Source organism: Etheostoma spectabile, chromosome 10 (genome assembly GCF_008692095.1).
Source record: "Etheostoma spectabile isolate EspeVRDwgs_2016 chromosome 10, UIUC_Espe_1.0, whole genome shotgun sequence".
Lineage (NCBI taxonomy): Eukaryota > Metazoa > Chordata > Actinopteri > Perciformes > Percidae > Etheostoma > Etheostoma spectabile.
This window is the reverse complement of record NC_045742.1, coordinates 5185761-5207433: the sequence shown is the minus strand read 5'-3', so window position 1 is coordinate 5207433 and position 21673 is coordinate 5185761. Positions and strand designations below refer to the sequence as shown.

At 39.5% G+C, this 21673-nt stretch overlaps 1 protein-coding gene across 4 annotated transcripts in view; it reads right to left on the bottom strand.

Moving 5' to 3' along the window:
- LOC116696851 (complexin-1) overlaps nt 1-21673 on the bottom strand; it is a 58206-nt gene that overhangs the window by 5579 nt on the left and 30954 nt on the right. For all 4 annotated transcript variants that reach the window (XM_032528066.1, XM_032528067.1, XM_032528069.1 and 1 more), the window contains exon 3: nt 3517-3692. In XM_032528066.1, the coding sequence (XP_032383957.1) occupies nt 3517-3692 (176 nt within the window). The remainder of the gene's footprint in view (nt 1-3516; nt 3693-21673) is intronic.

The following is a 21673-nucleotide window of genomic DNA, read 5'->3' as shown; positions in this document are numbered from 1 at the left end:
AGGTCTTCAACAGGGGGTCCAAGGACCCCTAGGGGGTCCTCAGAGTTACTCCAGAGGGCCCACAAAGAGTTAAAAAAATAAAAATAATTCCTTAACAGGAATCCAACCTATTAATGTAAGCAAATATAAACCAGTCTATTTGTAAAAAAAAAAAAACACATTGATGATAGGGTTACTGGCCTATAGGTCAGGTAGTCATCCACAGATACAGTTATTCCTATCTAACGTTACTGTGTCACATTTAATAATAAATCATGATTCATAAAATCCTGCTAAGTTTTTTTATTTTAACAGCTTTGCATTCTTTGCACTAAAAAAGGTAGAAATAAAGTCTTTAGGCCACCCACATGGTTTTGTTGGCCCAGTTTAATATGCATTATATTGATATAATGCATGTAGTAGGCGGTCCCTGATCCGTCTCTCTCTCATTTCAGGGCTTGAAAAATGTTGAAAACCCCGGTCGAAAGAATCCCTCGCATGCTGATATTTTGGAGAAGGTTGTTGTACAATGACAACATGAAACAAACAAGTCTGGACAGGCTAAGACGATGTACCACTAATGATCCATGTCAGCTTACACACTGCTCCGATAATTGAACTTGAATCTTTTATTAATATGAACAGATGGGGAGTGGATGATATTAGTTCTTCAAGATCATTTCAGTGTCATTATCTTGATTGCATTTGTTTTGATGAAAATGTTCTGGATCTGGGTTTTACTGTTACCCAAAGTACAGTTGGAGTAGAATGACTACAGGTGGACTGCAGAGCGCAGGAAGGTCAACAGGCTGAGTGATGGTTGATCTTGAGGCAGAGATGTGGAAAATGAGCTGGACTCCTCCATGACCTCTCTGCTGCACTCCCCAGTGCCGGTTAATGTGATTCTGCAGCAATAAATATTTTAGGAAGGAAGACTAGTGTCGATTTCCGCTGTGAAGATGTTTTCATGGCGGGGGCAGTATAATCATCTGTGTGTGTCTTTTTAGAGTAAAGTGAAGAAATGGGGTTGCTGAGGGAAAAGTGTACAAACTAAGGTTTTTAAATATTTTGTTGCCATTATTCAAATTTGTTTGTCTTTTTATGTTTGCATCCAGCTCACTTATATCTGCTTTTTAAAAAAAAGAGAAGGGAAGGGAAATAGGAGTCATTCTTTAATGTGTACGTGGCTAAAGTCTGGAAATCATTTAAAAATAATATTTAAATTAAAGAATGTTTGTAATGGAAGACTTTCAAGGCTAAAACACACTGATAAATAATAGCGTCTGGCTGCTTCACTTCTGGTCTTATATTTTGCTTAACACTAAATTTGAAGGATTCCTTCTGCAGCCAGTGAGACCATTCGGGCTCCATCTTCTTTAAGTTCTATATCCCCCTGTCAGCTAATAACGCAGCTTTGTGATCTCAAAGGCAAATCGTTTTCCTCAAGAAAATAGTAAAAGCATTATATGCCAAACCAGTTCCTGCTATAAAACTATAGGGTCAACACTTAATCAGCAGGAATCTGCAGCAAAAAAAATCTATAAGTGAAAGACAATACAGATGAGCAGGTGAGTTTAGGGCGTGTCCAAATACACTTTGGTTAGTTTGACGTCTGAAAATAGGGTCAAAATGGTTGCACTTAATGTCTTCACTAAGTCATAGGTGTGTTCTGGGCGTAACATGCAATAAACCAATCAGAGTTTCATCCACCCTTCCCTTAAAAGCCAGGCGCATTTGTACCTTGGCGCATTGCTGTTATGATGATGCATTTGCACCGTGATGGTGCATTTGTTATTTAAACGACGTTGGGGGACGTGGGCGCTGGACGGGAAATTGACAACTGTGTCGGTCTTAAACTGTGTTGGGCTTTGCAAAGGGCCCATAATCTAATACTCTTCATCTTCATCTCTTCATCCTCTGCATGCTTATGGCTACATTGACAACAGACCATTAATAAGTCACATGACATGAATGTTTTTATCCTTTTTGTAGGAAATATTTATAGTATGTATGTAAATTAATGACTTATTATTTGACAGTGAAGATATTCCAACCCGGATGGAGACGGATATAATTTATCCATCTTTGGAATGACTTCTGTGAAAAAAACAACAACTTTGCACTAGATTTGATGAGTGGAATCATGTGTGTTAGTTTGATACCTAAGAAATGTTTCTTCCAGACTTTCTGACAGCAACAACATGGGTGTGATTGGTTGCTGGATATCTCCTCTGTATCTTCCTCTGCTGTCTTGTTTGTTCTCTGCTTTGCCCCCTCTGCTTTGTTCTCTTGCAATCTGTCTTAGTTGGTCTCTTTCTCACCCTCAGACTTGTTATAAAATTACAAAATCCTGCATCAGTTGAAAGGGAAGACAGTCATGCTTAGTCAGCCCGTCAGCACTCGCCATAATCAAACACTTTCCAAAGATATGCTGTCATATCGCTCCGTCTCCCTCGTCTCTATTCGTTCCAAAACCAAACTAAAGGTCCACTGGATGTCAGTTTGAGGATCAGTTCTGCATTTCAAAGATAACTTCACAAGGGCTACACATGGAACAGCTTTAAACCCAGCCTGAAAGCTCTCAAAGAGTGGTCAAGTCAAACATTCAATAAAGCATGTCGAAAGGAACACTTGACTGCATGCTACAGACACTTTTGACGCCAATCATTATTTTATATTATATTGTATTATACATTTCACTACAGATGAATTAAATAGTAAGCATGACTTTATCAAAGATTAGATAAGATAATATTGCAGAGACAAAAAAGGGGTCAGTCAGACAAAATAATCAGTTTGAAGCTTTTAAAATGGAATTCCATCACCAAGGAACCCTGTTTGAGTTAAAGGAACCACATACAGCGCAGGTGTGTTCATGAACCTGACCCATCTGCAACATATGGGATGCTCCTCACAGTACAGAGAACTGCTTTAGATTACCCAGGTTAACTGCGAACGTTCTCTCTGCAAAGACACGCTGCTGATGAGTCTTTAAAATAAAAAGTGGAATTTAATTAACCGCCACTGTATTATGGAACTGGCCAAAATGTTAGGGGTAAAAACTCGACATCTTAGCCAACAACATGGCTGCAAAACATGTCTTCCTGTAATGAACTCATCCTTCAAACACCCTTTAGTCGGATATTGTAGGGACATTTTTAAATAAAATCAATACTTTTCAGAAAGTTAAGATACACATATCTGCAAAAGTTTAAAAAAAATGTAATCCAGGCAACATTAAGGGTTCAGTACGCCATCAATCATACAAATAGAGATAACGGTGCACACTTTCAAGTCTCTCTACAAATGCATTCATGGTGTTATAATTGTGTGTTATGATTGTTTTTTTACATAAAAAGTGACATACATAGTTGTGTAAAGAATTAAAAGAGAGCTTGAAAAAGACATTCAAATCCTGTTTACTTTCACAGCTGGCCAATCACTAATTAAAGTGGGCATATTCGTCTGTTTGTCAGTTTTGGAAAGCCCGATTCAGATGCTGTCCAAAGATTCCACAAGCCAACAAGAATCTTTTACCTTATCTCTAATGCCCTGTCGAAGGTTTTCTCTCTCTGCCTCCATTTTTGCATATTTGGCCTTCCTCTCCTCCTCCTGTTGCCTCAGCGCCTCTTGCCTTTCTTCCTCTTTTTTTGCAGCATCGGGATCCTTCTCCTCTTCCCCACCGAGCATCTTGCCCATGTCTTTGGTGGCCCCTGTTGTTGGTGGTAGAGTGGAGAGAGAGAGAGAGAGAGAGAGAGAGAGAATAAAGAGAGAGAGAGAGAGAGAGAGAGTGAAAAGGGAGAAATAAAACAAATTGTCAGGCAAAAATCTTCAAACAAGTGATACCGGCAATTCACAGTAATTGCACATAATAGATTACAGTTATTGGCTGTTGCTAAGCATTTTGTGTGCACAGTTATACATGTAACATTTAGATGATTCAATAGACATTGCTTTGTATTTCAATCCATTTCGGGCCAGTGAAAGAGCACCACAATCTTCCCTCAAGTGAACCAAAGACAAAAGTGTCTTTGTGTCAAGTGTGACACAAATAGATGGAACAAGAGGTGAGGGCCACGAACAAGACTCTGAGATAAAAGACACTGCAATAAATTATTAGCAATTCTCTTGATTGCCTTTGTGCTGCTCACTTTGTCCTTTGATATCTCCAACAGGAATTTTAAGTGTCAACTTGGACTAAGGGTCAATCCCTGAGAACAAAAGTCTTTGAGTGCTGTTGAAAGAACCATAATAACCCCACACTGGGGGTCATTCTGCTACTACTCCCATCGTCTGTCTGTATGCGTTAGATAGGCTAAACAAGAGGTCAAGCAAATATACACTCAGTCTTATATTCTATTTATTACAATTCAGACTTGTAGCTTTGTACTGCTAATTATTTTGGAAATTAGGCATTTCCTATCATTGCTCTGACTCTTACTGGCTCTGGATCGGAACATCAGTTCATGTTTTAAGTGTAAATGGTATGGTCATTTTTCTGATGATGGCAAAAGACGGTCTAGAAAGATGCAAAATAGAAAAGTCAGTTTGATTAAGTCCTCTTCTTGACGAGGACTGGTTTAATGAAACACCTGCAGGCATTGGCAAAGCTGTCTCAGGCGCTGACACCATGCTGTACCTTGACTTCTTCTGTCTGTGTGGAGCATCTGGCGTGTGTTGCAGGCATCAAATGACATGCTTCACATGCCATCACACAGTCGGTGTGTTTTTGTCCTACTACCCCAGGATACCTAGGACCTGCCATGTCCAATGCGGATCCAGAAACAAGTACCCAAGGAAGGTTGTGGTGAAGACCAGAGTTCTCAGTCTGTTTTATAATTGCCTATCCTTAACCTTACACAATGTGTACAACCACAACCACTCCATAATGTTTGCTGCCATTCACTCTTGTGCAACACGAAAACAACATCCACAGAGAGAGACAGAGAGACATGGTCCTTCACAGAAAGCATTTTGTTTTGTCAGTTCATAAAGCAGAACCTTGTAGAGTTACTTTCTTGCAGTAACACTCATAAGAACTAGTCTTAGAGAATATTTCTGTCTGCTTTGCCCCACGGTCCAAACCGAACTGCTATATGGGCCTCCGAACTTTCCGCCTGATTTGTTGCTGGTAGCTTGAGGAGATTTCACAAATCTGGTATGGATAGCAAGCTGACACTGTTGCAGAAAATCCCGTCTCACATCAGGGATATCAGATTCTTCTATGTCCAAGCTGAACAGATCAACTTTTAAAAAATAAAACTGGTCAAACTTTGGCGTCTGACGATTCTCATTAAAATCACACGACATGATGACAAGAAAGTACCAAGGTATACTGTATCTCATGAAGTCCAAGATACATGTCATGATCTATTTTCCCATTCTCATTAGAAATGATGGCTACTAAAATGTAAATTATTGTAAGTACAGTGTATAAAATTAGGTTACAATATGTATATACACTAATGTACCATTTTTAACACATGATTAACTCAATCTGAATCTGTTTAATCTTGTTTAGTTAATTAGTACAATTGTTCTCTCATTAAAAGAGAAGTATTTTTCAGTATACATTAGCTGTCATATCAGACAGATACACCTCTTTTTTGGCGCCTACTCCTGATGTTTTTGACTTCTTTGCAACTGATGGCGTTTTATCTCTTGTATTTCACATGTTGAAGTGCCTCTGCCAAGCTTCCACATGACTAATCTTGATGCTCAGGGCTAATTAGCTCATCTGATTGTAACAAAGTTGCTGTGTAGAAGCGTGAGACAGTTGTCGTTCCCAAAAGCCTTGGTGTCGTCAAACGCTGCCAGCTGTGGAGTCTAGGAATAGTAAGCAGAGCGAAAAAAGCTCCAGAGGAAAAGCTGAAGTACTCAATTAGAAAGAACAATGAATAACTCTTCCCTCACCCCAATTAGAGCAATTCAGTACTTAAAATGGTAGACAAGGGCAACTGCAAATAAAAGGTTTTAACTGGAGTTCTAAAATCTCTTATGTGACAAAATCTAATCTAAATCTAAACCTATCAACCAGAACCATTCAACACTTTAAGTAATGTGCTGGTACATCCCAAAAATAGGACCCGATGGGAAGACAGTCGTGCTTAATAACATCCCATGCAATGGCTGAATGGACCAATGAATGGCAAGGAACCTAAAGAAGAGACTGATTGAACATCAGATGTCTGTGAACACCAGATCAAAACTAGTCAGGACATCAACTGGAAAGGGATCAATATTACTTTTTTACTTGCTTGTCTTTCACATGACTCAAGAAAAAAAGAGTCTACAGTCCTTCTAGCAGCTCTGTGATGCCGTAATGCTCATTGTAAAGAAACCCTATCCTTTAAATAAAAACTGAAACCAAAGTATAGGTTGATGGGGATACAAGTTGAGAATTTCACAAAAACTCACAAAGACAATGTCTACATTAAATTGCATGGTGATTACAGCAACAGTTGATTTGACATTTCCCTCTGAACTGTACATGTCAATCTGCTGGTGGTGCTAGAGAAAAACGTTAGAGGGTCACCAAAGTCATTATGATTCATCCTCTGGGTACCATAAATATCTGCACCAAAGTTCATGGCAATCCATTTAATAGTTGCCGAGGCATCTCACTAGTACAAAAAAATTCCAACCTCACATGAAATGAAAAAGAAAAAGTCAGGCTGAACAGGCTTCTGTGGATCCTCTGTGGATCACGAATGTCTGTAGAAAATGTCACGCCAATCTATCCATTGCCATCCTCAGAAGCACATCGCTAGGGTGGCTAAAAATGGTTTTAAGTAATTCTATTACCACACAGTGCAAACCTAACATGTGCAGCTTAAAAGGGACTTTTTTTTTTAGGTCAGCTGAGACCAAAGGGGTCATTTTAAAAGTAGTAGAAGGCTTTCTCTGCTTAGTTAGAATAAGAGTAGAAACTGAAAAGGAATCAGCGGGCACTTTGGAAGTTATGGATGATCAGGTCATGCTGTGGATTAGACTGGGCAGAGTTACATAAAAAGCTGGCTTTAGATTTCGAGAGCGTGTGAAAACACAAGGGGAGAGTGTCTGGAAGTATCTGTGGTGCTCTGTGTGTGTGGATGAGGCTCTGCTGGGTGTTAGGGAATGGGAAAAAAATGTACAGCTCTTAACTCTGTGCAAGTGTGTCACTGTAAGTGTGCACAGCCACTGTGGGCTGTCAGAGCAGAGAGTACAATGGAGTGTGTGTCCTCCAGGTGTGTTGTAGTGTTTCCACTAGTGTGTGTTTGTGTGTGCATGAGTTGCATGATTCATGCTGATGGACGGGTGAGACCACAAGAGAAGAGTCCCCTGTGGACAGAAAAAGAGAGAGAGGGCTGACATTGAAGATGGAGAAAAACAAGGACAGAGGAATGAGGTTAACTACTGTAGAATGAGAGTGAAAAAACATTACACATTAATTAGAAATTAGCGTAACTTTTACAATGATGGAAAAGAGCACTGAGGAAAAAAGAGAACAGGTGGTATTCAGGAAAGAGAAAAGAGGAATAATTCCATAGAAGAGTGAAGGGGAATGGTGATCGAAAGATAAACGAGAAATCCATATCAAGGAAAAGTCACGAGGAACAGCGAGAAGATACAAGGAAACAGGCAGATACAGAAAAATGAGACTGGAGGGCTAGAAAAAGAGAGACAGATTGAGAGAAAGAGAGAGAAAGAAATATGAAAAAAGGGAAAGGGTGTTGTGAGGATCAGACGGAAAACAGAAAAAAAGTGATAAAGCAAGAGAGAGGAAACAGCGGGAGCAGCTCAAGGACTCTGTGTCCCTGCCCTCCCATCTGTCATCAGTCCTCAGAGTTCCTGCGGCTGCCGACCAAGCGGTTCCCCACAGACCACACCAACCATCCAGACCATCATCATCAGTCTCCTGCCCGGGGTTGGGAGGAAAGTGGTTCCAAAACTAGATGACCACCAAGGGAGCCTTATCGTAAAGCAGAAACATTGGGACTGGGTACAGTGAGAGAGCATGCTCCAAATGTTAGACATGTCATTCTGTCTCTCTGTGTCCTCCGTGGGTTGTATCCCAAAACTCTAGTCATGTTACAGAACCACAGTGAAGGCAAGAAAGCTCTTCTTGACCTCTTTTAGCAAATTGTTTTAGTTTCACAGACATGCCATCCTCCTTGTTGTAACAACAACAAAAATGCATTTGCCATGTTGACCGGCCACAAATCGCCTACTGAGTATACTGCAGTATTTAAGAGTCTGCTGGTAATGGCATAACTAACCGTTAATTTAGTATGCAGTATGCAATACATTATTGAGTGTATAGTACCCAGTATGTAGTACGCAGTATGTTAGTATACAATTAAAAAAAAAAAAAAAACTGGTAAAGAAAATGAAGCAACTACAGAACCAACACTTGGTGGCGACCGAAACAGAGCTAAAAGCAGAGTGAATACAGGATATTGATGTTTAGGCTAAAAGGCGGAGAAAAACACAACTCTGATTAATGCTAATTTTGCTCTGTGTCTGCTGGATGTGTAAATAGATAATTGCTGAATGGTCTGCCATAACAACTTGCATCAATTTTGGGGTCTATCTTTACATTTGTAACAACGATGCTACAGATTTAACGTCATAATCTGATAAATCTCACACAATTAATTTTTATAATCACCTTGTGTGCAGTTAGGGTGTAGCTGAGGTACCAATCTGGTATCAGTGTGATGTTTCTAAAGTAAGGAAAACATGTTCACCGATCTCGCTTACTTTTTAAAGGTCACGTACACTCTCAGAAATAAAGGTACAGTGAGGGTGCAATTAAGTTTTTGAAGGTACAAATTTCACAAATTTAACATCAAAGGTACAAACATGTCTCCAGCTGAGTACAAATAAGTACATTTCCAAAGAAAATGGTACACAATGCATTATGCATGCTGAAAGGTACATATAGTTACCCTTTGAAAAGGTAAATTCTCATAAATAAAGTAATTGTGAAGGTACAATCTAGTAAATGTAACATTAAAGGTCCTATTGTGTTCCCAAGGTACTAAGAAGTACCTTAATGTCATAGTTGCATTGTGATGCTTTTATAGATCTGTGAGTTTCGACTCCTACACAGAGATTTATTTATGTCAGACCTTGAAAAGATGAGAAACAACTTTCGATAAAGCTGCACTGAGTCACTTTTCCCTATTTGTCTGTGCCGGTCCTTGACAACTATTGACTCAGTCAAGGGGAATCATTTGGTTTTTGGAAGACAATGTCCTTTGGGTAAAAGGAGAGGAGAAAGCCCTGCAGAAAATTGCTTCTCCATTGGGATGACCGAGGGTCGATTATTTTATAGCTGAATTCTGGCAAGTTTAATCTCTTCTAAAGTGTCTTTGAGCAAGAAAAAGAGCTCCTTTACTGTGAAAGGTGTAGTTTGCACTGACAAAAATCATCAAACATTCATTTCATTATTGGACTTTTGTTTGCATTTAGTCTAAAATCTAGGATTGAGGGATAAATAAACCAAAATTTACACTAAAAAAAAAAGTGACTTAAAGGCAGTGGATGTGTAGGTGCCAAACGGAGAGAGGCCCTCAGCAGCACAGCAAGTGGAAATACAGGAAGCATGTCAACAATTGAAGTATTTGGCAAATTGGAAAAAAACGGAATGATTTGTCATGTGTTGGAAAAGAAATGAAAAGAGGACACTAAGGAACCCAACCCTCCTCCACATCATACCTCAGGAAATCTCTGGGGTACAATGGGACATGGAGGCTTGAGGGACATCATTGCTGCGCTTTATCACCCGTTCGCAACAATTATCAGTGGAAGACAGCCTCACAGAGTCTGTCCTTGGCGATGAACGAGCAGGGACAGGAGATATTTATCACCTCTGAGGTAGGGACCAAGGACGAGGCAGACCATGCACACGCACACACACACACACACACACACACACACACACACACACACACACACGCACGCACACACAGGCACGCAAGCATGCATGCACGCAAGCACAGAGATCAGGTCACCAAAACACTTGGATCTGTTTGTTTATCTTAGCACTATGTGTGGACAAAGCACATTCAACTAGATTAATGACACTATCAATCATGAAAATAAGCAAATAAATGAAATGTACATTTGATTGAAAAAAATCTGAAACAAATTAATGATCAGAGCACTCAACATGATACAACCAATGTACCCAAGAACTATTTCTGATTGAGAAAGAATCCCAGTAAAAAATATCCTTAGTTATAAATCAAACCCATGAAAGATTTCATCAAAAAATTAAAATTCACCAAGTCAAAAATACACCAAAATGCAACAGGATGATATCACTTTAGCAGCCACTTTAATTACCACGCTCATTGGCTTACTATTTGAAAACTGGCTTTGTGTGGTATGTAGGTCTGATAGCTTCGTCTGGCTCTCCAGATAAGTACTACTGTATTTGTGTTGGAGCATGCTCTAACAACCCATGACAGCTCGGGGTGGCACGTTTGGTCGCGTGCCAGAGATCATGGAGAGCAATCGCAGAACTTCATAAGCAATTACTCAAGCGTCACTGCAATAATGAGTCACGGAGGGGACGCCGCGGCAGGCTAAACCCTCCATGGGCGACATGGAGAGCCATGGGGGAGATAAAACACAGACAACAGAGAGGAAGGTTTACTGCTGTACAATATGTCATTTACACTACACCTTTTGAGGAAAAGTGCCCACCATGGAATTTAAATATTTGGTTACACTTTTCTTGAAGATATCTACATAAGAGTGACCTGACACTGTCATGAACGTGTCATAAACATTATAAACAAGTAAAAAAAGTGACATAATGACTTAATGACATAACACTTCTTTTAGTAAGTGTCATTTGGATTTGTCATTACAACTTATGGTTAGGGTTAGGGTTAAGGTTCATGTGTCATGGCTGTGTCATAACTGTGTCATGTGTTCATGACAGTGTCATGTCACTCTTATGTAGATACCTTTAAGTAAAGTGTTACCAAATATTTTTTTTTCATATTACTTAGGTATAGTTTTATACAGTGTGAGGGAAAGAAACGTGTTAATTGCTTATTAGTTTTGGCATTAGACGTCGATATTTCATTTCGGTTATTCAGTTACTGATCCAACATAATCGTTGCTATGCTTTTAAGCTCTTTAACCTAATATTTGCCCTAATATACAAGTTTGGATGACAGGAAAGACATTTAAAGTTTACACTGTCACATTTCTGAGTTGTCTAGAACTGGTTTTTTTTGGTGATGTACGGGTCTCCTTTACTTTAATCAATATTTATTGGTTTAAGGAAACAATAAAAAAGCTAAAAAATAGGTTATTTCTTCTGTTCATCTGGGCAAACTGTTCTTTACACATTGTAATTTGTTGAAAATGCATGTCATACATTTCAGGTACATAAGTGTTACATGCAGAAACTACTAAACTAAAAAATACAAAGAACTAACTATTTGAGAGGTTATAGTGTTAAGACAATCACCATTATTTTTGCATTTGTATTTGTCTGCATGTGTGTGTGTGTGCTGTTGCAATTCCTGTGTGTGTGTAACAAGCATAGTGTGTGGCCGCTGTGCAGAAGCCTAGATGCATTTTACTCATGTGCTGTTAAATAACAATGAAATTCTTCGCTACTGACTTTAGACCAGGTGTTCGTTGGTCAATGGCGCGATCTCTTTCTGCTGCCGCAAGATAGCAATACGCCAAGAATGCACCTGAACACACCTCCCTGTAAGACCACAGCGGCCATGGGCGCAAAGATGGGCGCAGGTGCATTTGCTATTTAAACGACACGGGTGCTGGACGGGAAATTGACAACTGCCTCGGTCTTAAACTAGCAAAGACACTTGCGGCAGGTCTTGCGCTGCACCGGGTGCAGGATGGGGCCCATGAAGTGGCTTTGCTCTGTGCTAACGATATCAATTCAATGTCTCAGCTTTGGTCATCGCCCTGCTGAAGTGTCCTTAAGCAGGTTACTTAACACCTGAATGCTTCAAGGGCTCAGCTCTATAAAACACAGACCTGTTAGGGCTGACCCTGACCAACATGAAGACAGTCAGGGAAAGGAGATTGTTTGAAAATCCCGACCAGCTATGTCTGGTTTTTTGATCCCTGTGTGTGCTTACACTAAAAGAAAATACCTGAGAATAGCTCACTAAATGCATTTATGAGAGACAGAGGTATTAATGCAGACTTTAACATAATGAGTTGTGCAAAGTCTTTGTAAATTCAAGGACAAACATTTTGGTTTAATACGTACACAAGTATGAGATTCTCTTGTTTTAGTGGTTATTATTAAAACAGAAAACCTCAATCATCCCTGTTCTGATGAAAACAGTTGTTTTCCTTATCGGGATTTGAATATTATGTGTGTAAATGTGGATACAAGTCTTCCAATATGATGGGAACTACTTCCTTTCAGCTGTCACAGCCCCTCAGAGTTTAAAGCATGTGCATCTGCCGTGACAGTTCAATGAACTGCATCAGGCTAGAGATCTTTGATGGTGTATAACCTTGGAAGTAATTCACATGACATCAGTCTAAAAAACGCATGAGAAAACATAAATGGTGTCTTTCAGGTGTTCATTCTTGTTCTATTACAACCTTTTTAGCTTGTGTCTAATTCATTCTCTTTTAGATACCTTCATATTTTGTGTAATAATGTATTTAACTTAATGTTACTTCATGCTGTTACTTTGATACGTTCCTACCCTCACCTATGGTCATGAAGTCTGGGTCATGACCAAAAGAATGAGATCCCGGGTACAATCGACCGAAATGGGTTTCCTCAGGAGGGGGGCTGGCGTCTCCCTTAGAGACAGGGTGAGAAGCTCAGTCATCTGTGAGGAGCTCGGAGTAGAGCCGATGCTCCTTTGCGTCAAAAGGAGCCAGTTAAGGGGGTTCGGGCATCTGGTAAGGATGCCTCCTGGGCGCCTCCCTAGGGAGGTGTTCCAGGCACGTCTAGCTGGGAGGAGGCCTCGGGGAAGACCCAGGACTGGGTGGAGGGAATATGTCTTCAACCTGGCTTGGGAACGCCTCGGGATCCCCCATGTGGATCGGGAAAGGGAAGTTTGGGGTTTCCTATGCTGGAGCTGCTGCCCATGTGACCCGACAACGGATAAGCGGATGAAGATGGATGGATGGATGGCTAGATGGATGGATGGATGTTTTCATCCCACCTTTTTTATCTGCTCCACGTGTAAGACAAACAGTAGCTGTTTGCACCCACCAGACAAACCCCTGAAATATCTAATATCAAGTTCCTGTGGTTTATTATCCATGTTGTAACATATTATATCTACTACATTTGCTATTAGAATTCTTATAATTTTTAATTTTAAAAATATTTTGTTAGCATGCAAAACGTTACAGTACCTTCCAACTTTTAGCTGTAGTCTTTCAGTGCCACGTCATGCCCTAAAAGGGATATTCCTAAATTTAGTTTTTAGATATTCATTTACTATCTTAGTCATATATTAAGCTACTTTAGGGAACCCAAGACTTTTGCAACTTATTTCAAGCACCAAAATCATTAATTTTAGGCTTGTTTTCAAAAGAGATTTTAGAAATTTCAAAAAGCAAACAAACTTTTCAGCTTTATGGGCCAAATTATCTCTTTATTCATTGTTGTGGAACAAATTTGGGCCTCACTGTACAGAAAGCTGAGTTTGTTGTGAACATTTTGATGTGAAACACACATTAATATGCATATACCCTTTAAAAGTAGAATTTAAAAAGATATGCGAAAATGTCCTTTGACCTCAGAGGTTAAGTACACTGTTCATTGATTAAAGCTGTTATTATACCTGTCAGTGTTTTGCTGTGAATGAACAATGGACCTGTATAAAATCTAAATTAACTATCAGATGTAGTTTTTATACTTGTAGAAAATTAAGTTTTTTCTTTGAAGCTTTTTGTTTTATGACCAGTTGTGAATCAATCTAATAACTGAAATCCTGTTAGTTCACTCCCACTCACATTAAATAAGGCCTAATTATAGCTGGTTGTTGTGTGTTGCTGCTGTTGGCTTTGTTCTGCCAGGTAGGAGACCTGAAAGCAATTATGTCCGAGTCAGATGTGACAAAGATTTGTTAAACTCTTTGTAGAACTAAATAATTGCTTCTGATAATTGCCTTTGAGCAGATCATACACAAATGGCAAGTAAAAGAAATGAATAATTAGATCTGTCAACTAATTATTTAGAAAGCTATTCACTGATTTTATATACTGAACAAAATTATGAATGCAACTTTTGTTTTTGCCCCCATTTTTCATGAGCTGAACTCAAAGATCCAAAACTTTTTCTATGTTCAGAAAAGGCTTATTTCTCTCAACTATTGTTCACAAATCTGTCTAATCTGTCTTTTAGTGCAGAGCTTTTCAAAATATCTGTTATGCTAAAACTTTGTTATACATCAGTTTTTTTGCAGGGTGATTTACCTTATCGCACCTTTACCTAGTGATCTTCACACCCATTTTCATTTGACCTATTCATAGACTTCGTTCATACCGAGGTGTGACTTCTAACATCTTTGAATCCTAACATACCAGAGCCAATTAACAGATTCATTTATCTCCTGCTGGTATAGTTCTGTATGCTAATTAACATGCAAATAAGCATCAACTGTGCCTGAAGCTGAACTTTTCTAAAAGAAAATACAGTATAAACAGTATATCCCAGCTCTTGTGGATAATTGAGCAAAAGCAGCATGGAATATTGATACTTGACATGGATTGTGTATTCCTTTTTTTTTTCATGGCAATCAATTCAGCTGGGAAGATGAGTATTTGTGTGTAAGCAAAAGTGATATTGTATTCAGCATAGAACTGGTAGTTCTCAGACAAGAGGTCGTGAGCTTCAAACTGCATGGCTCGGAAAGGGGATTTTTTCTCACCGTCAAACAAGATCTATGTTTAGGGGAATCCATCAATACTAGATTTACATTTTCAGTAGTAGTATTTCCCACATGACTACAGATGCTAATGCGGCTCCCTCTTCAGCTCGGCAATAAAATTCCCCCATCACCCACGCAGCTAAAAGACTCTTTCACATTAATACAACAGTAGCATCTGACATGGTTCTCATTTTACACCGGCAAACTATCTGAAAAGCAATAATCCGATCATTGCCATGATGGCATCTGTGGGATAGGGATGTCAGCTAAAGGCTAAATGTGAGACAAAAGATTTCTTGATGTTCATTTAAAAAATGTATAAAACATCACTGGAAGTCATAAACCAAGCAGTGAGAGGTTTGGAATCTCAGCCTCCTGCATTTCTGGCTCGCCTAGCGGTCGAAAGAGAAAAGATAATCATAAGGTACAGAACTTTACAGGTAAGTATTTCAGTTTTGCATACTTGAGAATGGATAAACTACTTATGTTTTTAGAAGCTGAGTTGTTTTTGAAACGTGTTAGCCAAGGTAAACAGGAAGTCTAAATTGCATTTAAAATTGCAGTACGGACTTGCAGAAAGTCTTCTTTTCAAAGCTTGGAGCATCGTTGAGAGCGCTGCGATGCTGCTGTCACCTGAACTAGGCATTACCACGAAAATCCCCATGGAGCTAAGCTGGCTGAGATCCTCCTCGGGTAAGTATTCTCAGCATTATGCATGCCCATTGATCCCTAACACCCAAGATTCTGCTTCCCTCTCAACCCCCAGTTGTGCTTTTAGCTTCAATTTCGCCTCCTGCTTCTATGTTAATATCAAGAACTATGATTCAATCCTCTATGCCTCCTGATGGCTTTGGAAAGCCTTGGTGTATGAATTAGCTCGACGGATCTATGGCTTCCTGCTATGCATAATCAGCCTCGCCTCGTCCATCCCTGCCACTCTCTGTGTATACTCATCGATCACATGGGGGAAATCTGATTTCAATGATAACTAACACTATAACTCAAACATGAGATCGTGGCAACCTCCGTGCCATCCCCCGTGGCTCGGATTTGTGCGGCTTTGGAGTGTGTGAAATATGAAAATGCAATTCATGGCAATCTCTCTCACAGCATGAGCAGTCACGCAGGAGCAAAGACAGTGCGTACATACAGAGTAGCACAGTGGAGCGCTGCATGGCTCAGATTAGGTTGCAATTTCTAAATATGCATGCACAAGCGTGAAAAAGGCCTGCCATTCACATAAATTGTGTTTATCTGCAGTTAGACGGTCAAATGGCTTTACACACCCGCATTTTAACATGTTGATGTGATTTCATCACGTATGAGAAGTGATGCCACCAACGCATGGACATCCATATCAAAGACAAATACAGCTGTCAGGTACACTTAATGTAGGGCAGCAAAAAGCACAGCATTTTCTTTCAAATGTTAGTTAAAAGTATAAAGTTGTATGAAAAAGTGAACAAATGTCTACATTTGACCAAGTAATTTCTAGGTAGTTGAGTATTCGTAATACATATAGTACTTCACTACATTTCAGTAGGAACATTTGCTCCAGCTATGTATATTCGACATTAACAGTTAATGGGCCCTATCTTGCACCCAGCCCAGCCCAAGTGTCTTTGCTATTTAAGACCTACACAGTTGTTAATTTCCTAGCCCATGTCGTTTAAATAGAAAATGCCCCTGCGCCCATCTTTGCACCCTTGGCCGTGCTGGTCTTACAGGGAGGTGTGTTCAGGTGCATTCTTGGCGTATTGCTGTCTTGCGGCAGCAGAAAGTGATTGCGCCAATGACCAACAAACACCAGGTCTGAAGTCCATATCGCAGCATTTTATTGAATTTGCTTGTTACACACACACACACACACACACTCACACACACACACACACACACACACACACACACACACACACACGGGAAGTGCAGCAGCACACACACACACATGCGGAAGATTAAAAATAAAAATATTACGGTGCAATTTCGCCATCATAATAGCAATGCGCCAAGGTACAAACATGCCTGGCTTTTAAAGGGAATGGGAGATGACATTCTGATTGGTTTATTGCACGTTATGATTAATGAAGACACTAAGTACAACCCTTTTGAATCAAGCACCTGCTGCACAGACCGTTTTTTCCGCTGTCAAAATGGTAAAAGTGGATTTTGACACGCCCTGAACACACCTGCACCATGCGCTTCACACTGTGCATTTAGATATTTAAAATCAGGCCCAATGTTTGTAAGATAAAGAAGATCCAACACACAAACACATGGTGTTCTCATAACCAGATGAACAGTTGGGCGGTATATGATGCCGGTATAACGATCTCCACAGGGGCTATTATCCTGCCTAAAGAGTACTTGACCTATGCACTTTTGATACTTAAAATCCTTAACAAGAACCCATACTTTGTTCTGCACAAGCTTGAAAATGATAAACCCAAAATTTAAATGTTATTGCTCTTAAACCTTTTTAATTGCAGCGTGAATGTGGTCTTTTTTGAGAGCATTATTCTTTGGAGTTTACTATTAAAAAGTCAAGAAGTTCAACTAGTAATGCTTGATTAGAATTTGCAGAGGCACAAACGAAACCTATCTATTTTACATGCACTTAGACAAGGAAAGATGCAGTAAGAAAGAATCTTCACATAGACACTAGTGTCAACATGAGTCATCTCGTTACCTCCTTCTGTTTCAAGGCCTAAAAGTCCTTCTGTCTAGAAGTAAAGGGACGAGGGAACTTTAAATTTGCAAATCAAAATAGGATCATATCCTTTCCTTGAACTCACTTGCTATATCTGTTGTATTTTATGAAGAGACACCAGGTGTTCCTCATATTTTATACATTCAGCGAGACTTGGTGAACACAAAAGAAAGTTAAAAACATTCTACTTGAAAGCCAAAACCGTCCCTCATCCACAACTCTGACTGGCAGATGAGATGAATGCAGATTCACTGCAGTGTGTGGCCATCAAAATATTTTTATGCCTTGTCACAGAGCCAGCTGCAAAGTCTGATGTCAAGTTCCACTTCTGATTTATTAGAGCACAATGACAGTTGTACATCTGAATTCTCTCTCTGTCTCTCACACTCCTAAATTAAAGCCTGAATGGCTAAATATAATCAGATTATGTCATATAGTGACATTTTATCCTTCCTCCCCAGTGACAGCTATAGATTCCACCAACTCTGTGTCCCAGTTCCTTACAACATTCTAGATTGTAAGCCTGTAGTGTGTTCACATTGGAAAAGTGATAAGCTTAAGTGTATGAAAAGTTGTCAGTATGCAGATTCACTGGGCATTTAGACCAAAAAAAGAACTAATAAAACAAACCCTGCAGGGGGATGGTTTGGTTTGGTTGTGTGTAAGGTATCATTGAGAGAAATAAATACGATCTTGGAAAAAAAAAAGTTAGCGTAATAGATCCATAAGTGAGACTTGGTAGATGCATGGATGGATGCCTAAATCCAGCCCAGGAGTTAATAATAGACAGGATTTTATAGTGGCAATCCTTCTAGCTTCCATCTCAATGGTAAACAGACAAAACAAATATTTGAACCAGGTTTAACTACGTTTTCTTTTTGCCTCTACGCTGGCATGCAGTGGGTTGTAAGTCTGAATTTGCTTTTGAGTCGGCTGTTGATGGACGTCATGGTCATACAATGCACTGGGCAAAGGAAATAGAGAAGCTACTTACAGCTGCAAAGATCAAAAAAGAAAAGTATTAATGATTATTGTCATAAAAGAATATTATAAAAGAAAGTATTGTAAACAATGGGGGAGACAGCAATGATGTGTATGTTTCATTTCTGGTTAACATTGTGCACTAATTTCTTATTCGCAAAATATAGTACTTTACATTGTGTGAATTATATATAATGTAATGTAGTTATCTTATGTGTCTATTTCTGGAGGGAATATAGCATTTTGAATTTCACACCAAAACAAATGATACACCCTTTTTGGCTCACACTTTTCCCCAAAACCTCCTACTTGTCACCCTGTATGAGTGGCCAGTAGGCGTAGTTGAGAGGAATTCAACTATAAACAAGTAGAAAGGTGAGCAGTTTTTTGGTTATATTTTGGTGTTTACATTTTTTTTCAGGCTGTGCTGGATGACTCACCCGTGGAGGAAGGCTAAAAGCTGCAATTATTATCTCAGAAATACAAGTTAAAGCAGATACATTCAATGTTTGGTTTACAAAATGTCCGGTTTTGCCCTAAAACATGTCCTGACCTCCAATTTAAAAAAACATAACTCTGGCACATCCAACCAGTCGTGTCTGAAAAGTGTGACCGACTGCAGCAGAAATATCCCATCATGCCTTTCTTTTGACTGATTTTCAGTCATACCACACGCTCTGGCACACTTTCATGCGGGGGAAATGTTGGAGTATTTCGAGATGTCCTCTGATGTTCACCAGGCGACCAGACCCCTGCCTCTCCCTCAGCTCTTTGAAGTTTTTTCCCGGGCGAAAACAGAGAAGGAAAGTGTAAGAAGTGAGCTGAGAATCGAGGTCAGCGCTGGATTCGCTGCGAGTTTTCTGTGGCGGCAAGGCACTCTCTGAATTTCAAGAAATGTAATCCCCATGTGATAGAAAAGAGAAAAAAACAAGAGGGAGAAGGAAGGAAGGAACGAATGAACATAGGTGAGAATCAGAAAGACACCGGGAGAGACTGAAGGGGAGGATAAAAGAAAGAAAGGGGGAAAAGAAATTGGAAAATAGAGAGAGAAGAGTTGATTGTCCCTGAGGGAAAAAAGGAAGTAGAGTGTGACGGCAGGGTTTCTGATGCTGATTCATCCATGTCAGTGACCTTGGCTGGCAGAGGAAGGGGACCCACACAGAATAGCAATGTTTCCTCCTCTACAGTGGAGATGGGCCACACTTGGTGTTCTTAACCCTCATGTTGTCCTCTGGTCAAATTGACCCGTTTTCCTATATCAATGTTCTTTTTAATTCCCCAAAATGACATGATTGATTCCAAACAACGCTCTTTGGCAAGTCCAAATCTCTACTTGCATTGATGTTGGGGTGTCGTATTCAATTTTATAGTATTTGAAAAAGAAAATGTACGTGGTTTTAAAATAGTTTTGAGTAAAAGTTGACATAGTCCAGTCTGTGATTATCCATCAACCTCCATTCCTTTAATTTTAGTCTAAATAATTCCTAATTTCTGTTTTTCTAATACAAACATTTGGTTTAATTTCCTATAAATGAGGTTTATTGACCATAAATTCCAAAAATAACTGTAAAACTAAAGTTAACAAGTTAGTGTTAAAAGTGACAAACGTTGAAAAAAAAACGTCAAAAGTGTTGAAAAAAGGAACAAAAACGAAAAAGTTAACATCAATAGAAAGTGTTAATTATTAATTTTGACGGGAAGACAACACAAGGGTTAACCATGTTTGACAAAATCTGACAAATCATAGTTACTATAGGCTTCATGAAGGACCTGCTGGCTCTATCATGGAGGCCTGTTGGTGAATTAGCAAAACTATTTTTCCATAAATACTTTATACCCTCTGGCAGGACGTTGCAGTCCATAAGGACAACAACTTTTCAACATAAAAAGAGTTTCTTCCCCTCTGCATTCAGCCTTATCAACAAGGCACCGGATCCCCCCCAACACTGTCTCTTAACACCCCCCCCCAACCTTCAACCTGGACTATCCACCTGCCCATTGCACATGCTATGGTTGTTTTGCAAATTCTGCACTCAACCCATTCAGCCTCCTTTTATTTATGCTTAACAGCTAATTTGTATGCATTTGTTTCTGTATTTGTTTATTTTACATAAATGTTAGTGTTTTTTAATGTATGCACCAATTACCAATGCAAATTCCTTGTAAGTGCACTGTGGCAATCCACCTTTTCTGTTTCTGGTATGGTAAATGTCTAATATGGGAGATTTTCTGCTTCACAGTAAAAGGTGGTGCCATTAGGTCGCCTTTCTACTCCTGTCAGTAATGTTCATGTCTCCCCAGTTTGAATTTGGCCTGACATTTATATTTGGTTCAGCTATTTAGACTCTGGATGGATGTAGCTTTTAAAGAGACTACACTTCAGGTGCATTATTTGTGTAAAAGCAGTTGTTTTGGTGCACTTCCCTCCTGCTAAAAGCACACTGAATCACCCCCAACTCCAGGCCTGCTGCTCTTTTTCACACGTCTGACCTCGGAACAAAGGAAGGGGAGAAAATCTGATGATTTCAGTGAGTCTAAAATCCCAATCAGTCTAAAAAAAAAAAAAAAAAAAAAATCAGCTGTAGCAAAACCCATTTCAATTCGCTCCTCGGCTATAAGTGTATTGCTGATGTATCATGGGAGGCTGTCAAGGTAAGGTCAGTGAGGACGCTCTGATGTATTATTAGACAGAGAAGATGGATGCTGAAATTCTATTACTGGAAGGGAGAATCATTGATGTCGTTTATTATGCCCTCGTTATGAAGCTTGATGAAATTAGCACGTAGAAAAGGGAGGTTTTCTACATAAAGCCGTAGATTATGTGTTGGTGTATTTCAGTAAACCTGCGTCAGCCCAGTGGGAGAGTTCACAGAGAGGTTTTCTCTGCCAATAGACAACTTTCCACATATTAACTGTATTAACTGGGTTTTTCTTTTCTTTTAAGTAATCAGGGGCAAAAAGTGATACAGAAGAAGGGCAAACTAAGAGGGCTTTGGGGCTTTATTTTGAAATAAAGACTGGAGGAGAAAACTAGTGGAAGTACAAATAACAAGAGTCATAGACAAGCAATACAGAACATCACTATGTTACAGTAATGGTGTGCCATTTGTTCTGACAGTTG